The sequence below is a fragment of the Gossypium raimondii genome, chromosome 8 (genome assembly GCF_025698545.1).
Source record: "Gossypium raimondii isolate GPD5lz chromosome 8, ASM2569854v1, whole genome shotgun sequence".
In the NCBI taxonomy this organism is placed as follows: domain Eukaryota; kingdom Viridiplantae; phylum Streptophyta; class Magnoliopsida; order Malvales; family Malvaceae; genus Gossypium; species Gossypium raimondii.
In genome coordinates, this window is record NC_068572.1 from 10,529,590 (window position 1) to 10,533,805 (window position 4,216).

General features: G+C 38.0%; 1 protein-coding gene across 1 annotated transcript; it reads left to right on the top strand.

Annotated features, from left to right (window-relative positions):
• The first annotated feature begins 263 nt into the window (after positions 1-263).
• Positions 264-2,608, top strand: LOC105790767 (pentatricopeptide repeat-containing protein At2g30780). The gene is made up of 2 exons (XM_012618516.2): positions 264-1,012; positions 1,157-2,608. Exons 1-2 carry the CDS (start codon positions 536-538, stop codon positions 2,276-2,278), a joined length of 1,599 nt encoding a protein of 532 aa, XP_012473970.1. The 5' UTR covers positions 264-535; the 3' UTR covers positions 2,279-2,608.
• The last annotated feature ends 1,608 nt before the right edge of the window (positions 2,609-4,216 follow it).

Here is a 4,216-nt window from a genome sequence, read left to right on the forward strand (position 1 = left end):
TCATATTTAAGGTTTGGGTTTTTTTACTTCTTTGTTTCTTTAATTTTTTGTTTTTATATATTTAGAGTTTTATAATTTTATAAAAATATTTAATTAATTTTAGAATTTATATTAAATATAAGTAAAAAAATGAATGATAAATATAAAATTCTACTATTAAATCGAAAAGAAATATTTGGCAGGAAGTGTTTCCCTTTTTATTTTTATTTCAATTAAGTTGATAGTGGGTTAATTCGAGTACAACTCAACTATGGGTTAAAGTATAGATATACAGTACGGGTGACGGCTGGGTTTGTTTCAGAAGAATCGTCTCCCGACCCGGTCCGGCTTATCCAAGCTATAGCAACGTTAAGGGTAAATGTAAGATTGGAGACACTTTGTCGTCCCGCTTTTTAACTCAGCCACCAAATCTGAATCGTTACCTCCCCACCTATTTGGCTATTTTCAATCTCAGGAATCGTCTTCTTCGCTAAAACCCTCCTTAAGCCTAACTCTTTTTTTTGCCGAAATACCCCATGTCGCCCTTGGGATCCCAATGAAGCGCGTTCTAAAAATCTCAGACGCCGCAGCAGCCCAATCGGAGAAGCTGCTATTGAATCTCCACAAGCACCCTTCGAAACCCAAATCTTTAATCTCACTTTCATGTGCTACTCCAAGATCCTCCCTTTACAGATTTTATGGAGACACTGTTGCCCCTACCACGCATGCTCCCCTGCCCAATAAAGTCCCCGTTAATGTTATCAGCTTGTTCATTGAAAAGCTTTCTCTGGCAGACTCCCAACGCGGCCCCAACCAGGAATTGATGCAGAAAGTGTTTCAGCTCAGAATGGAATTGGTCAACGGTGTTTATTCTTCAGGGGAAGTGGTCCAGATTTTGGAGGGGAGAGGTGATTGGTTACTTGGGTGTTATGAATATCAGGGTGGTGTGCCTGCGCGTACCAAAGAAACCGATGACCGTGCTTTTTCAGAGTTATTGAAAAATCTGGGTTCTTGGCCTAATTTGGCATTGGAGGTATGTTTTTCTAATTTTCTTCTTTTTTGTTTGAATTTAGGATGAAATAATTTCTGGGTTTTTGTTTTTGTGGGGGGTTTGAAGCTCCATGGTAGACATTGGTATATGTTGGATATATGTTTTCATAGTAGACTGTTCCTTCAGGTATTTAATTGGAGGAGAAGAAAGATAGAACAAGGTTATCCCATGACGTCGGAAGAATATGCTAGTGGCATCACTATTGCTGGTAGGATTAAGAATGTAGATCTTGCTGTTGAGCTTTTTTCCGAGGCTGATAGTAAGCAGCTCAAGACAACGTCTACCTACAATGCGTTAATGAGTGCCTATATGTTCAATGGTCTCATTGACAAATGCCAATTAGTGTTTCGGAATCTGAAAAAAGAACCGTATTGTAGTCCTTCAATTGTAACTTATAACATTCTTATATCAGTCTTTGGTCGTTTGATGCTGATTGATCACATGGAGGCAGCATTTCAGGAGATTCAACATTTAAATCTCTCCCCTAATGTAAGTACCTATAACAATTTAATTGCTGCATATGTGACTGCTTGGATGTGGGATCGGATGGAAAGAACTTTCCATTTGATGAAGGCTGGACCAGTTAAGCCTGATATTGATACTCACTTGCTTATGCTTCGAGGATATGCACACTCAGGGAAATTGGATCAAATGGAAGAGACATACCAAATGTTAAAGCATCAGGTGGATGTCAAAACCCCATTGATCAGAGCCATGATATGTGCATATTGCAAGAGTTCAGTCGAGGATAGGACTAAAAAGGTTGAGGAACTGTTAAGGCTAATTCCAGAAGATGAATACAGGCCTTGGTTACATGTCTTGTTGATTAGACTTTATGCTCGGGAGAATAATTTAGAGAATATGGAGAAGTTGATTGACGAGGCTTTTGAGCGCAAGACCTCTGTATTTACTGTTCCTGTAATGCGTTGCATTATCAGTACTTATTTCCGTTACAATTCAGTGGACAAACTGGCAAGTTTTATAAAGCGCGCAGAATGTGCTGGATGGAGAATCTGCAGGTCTTTGTATCACTGCAAAATGGTCATGTATGGCTTACAGACGCGCTTGGAAGAAATGGAGAATGTCCTTAATGAGATGAATAATGTCCGCATCAATCACACTAAAAAGACATTTCTCATATTGTACAAGGCATACTTAATGTGTGGTAAAAGACATAAGGTTGAAACTGTAGTGGGATTGATGTGCAAACGTGGCTATCGAATTCCGTTGGAAACATTTCTTTCATAATAAATCTTTTGTGAAGCAATGTACCGACAGAAGTTGCAGGAAACGTTTAGCCGATTAGCATTTCTGGTTCATCATGATCACAGCACTGAATAGAGATTTGAAATTACCCATAGGCACACATCTTTTCTTGGTTTGACTTACTCCCCAAGTGTTGGTGTTCTATGAAATGTTGTCACTAGGAAATGATACATCATGTACTTGACCCCCCCCCCCACAAAAGCGTCACTTGAGCTCTTTCCCCCAATTTTTATTGTATGATTCAACAGCCATCATAGTTTTTTCTGGCATTGTGAAATTATTCATCTTAATAACAATCATCATTTGATCCTAGCCTAATATCTAAACTTTATGCTATTTTTGTCTTGATTCTAGCAAGCACCAATAGTAGCTCCAAGAACATTGGGAGTTAGTTAGAGCTGGTTGGCTATTTAAAGGATTGCACTTGTAATTGGTCAGCTTTACCACTACTTTAGGAGAAATATAAGTTCCTGGTGGAATCACCAGGTTCTAAGAATGACTTGAGAAGAAAGCTATAGGAGAGTATTACTTGAACTGGATCTGGACTCCTTAGTTTCTGTAAATATGTTAAAGGTGTCTCTCTCTGCTGTATGTTCCTCATTGCATATAACCTGTTTCACGCAGTAAATATCAGTATATCTTGCTGGTCTGCCAGTAAATTATGGTGGCTTTATCTCACCCGGTTGGAGCAAACAAGAAGTATGGTTTCTCGCTTCTGACTATAGAGTAATTGTTTATATGTCTAAACCTATCAGTGATAGATGGAACATCCGGGAGTGCCATGAATTATCATGCAGCACATTATTAGGTTCCATAGGTTATTCCAATAATGAATTGTTTGTTAAATCCCAACAGATTATTTCTCTGACCTAGCAGTTTGTTGCCTCCCATTACCAACCTATGCTACCTTAACTTGGCTAGTGATATCTGATTCTTGAATTGAGAAGAAAGGGTGCAGAGGGGATCATGCATTTGCTTGAGCTATATCAATATACCTCTATGGGGAAACATAATTTCTGGACTTGCTAAATTCCTTCAACCAATGTAAGATGATTAACTTGCTAGGGATTAGTTGCAGTCTGAAAATCACTTCAATTCTATGTACACCTAACATGATGTTACTTGACAATGCTTGTGAAGCACTAAACCCCGAGTATCATTTTCTTTTTTCTAGTTAGGACTAGAAACTTGAAAATCTGCATTTTGTCTGATTTCCTTCATGCTGAGTTGGATAATTGCTCAATCTTGAAAAAATTTTTAAAAATGTGTTTGGTCTGTTTATTCTTTATGGTATAATGCAATTGACTGGCTAACCATGTAATTGCAGAAAGTGCTTCATTGCTTGATGGGCTGAGACTACCCATAAGATGATTGCCACAGGGAATGAATGAAACTCACTAGGACATTCAGGATCATATCATGTGTTTTTCGTGCTGCTTGCTAATGAACTTGACCATTTTCTATAGAATAGTAGTTAGAAAAAGACCAAAACTTCTTTACCTTAAAACTCAGGGACTGATAATGTGTTAGCAATTTGAGCCTAGGAGGAGAGCTTGTCGTCTATGAGAAAGGGAGCTGAATGTAGCATCTTTCTGATGTACATGTTGAAAGGGATCATTGGGATGATCTTAGTTTGCTCACTTAGTGTAGTCTTGTTCTCCGCCTGTGATATTATTCGCATCGTAAAGTTAAAATTGACCTTTAGGGGATGCTGGCCATCTGCCAGGAACTTTTACTTGACTAACAGGTTATAGTATATTCCCATAAAATACAGTGGCAGAGCAATTGAAGTTTTCTAATATACAAATGCATTGGAAATTCAGAATTCTAGCTATGTTCTTACTCTATAAAGGGAAATGAGTGATTGGAAAAATGGTCTGAATCATTTCAATTAGAGATAACTTTAGTTTTGGATTGTAT

What these genes read in the sequence shown, in the direction of transcription:
- LOC105790767 (XM_012618516.2), top strand. Translation starts at nt 536, where the DNA reads ATGAAGCGCGTTCTAAAAATCTCAGACGCCGCAGCAGCCCAATCGGAG. An exon ending in GGCCTAATTTGGCATTGGAG is followed by an intron (nt 1,013 to 1,156) that starts GTATGTTTTTCT and finishes CTGTTCCTTCAG; the next exon opens with GTATTTAATTGGAGGAGAAG.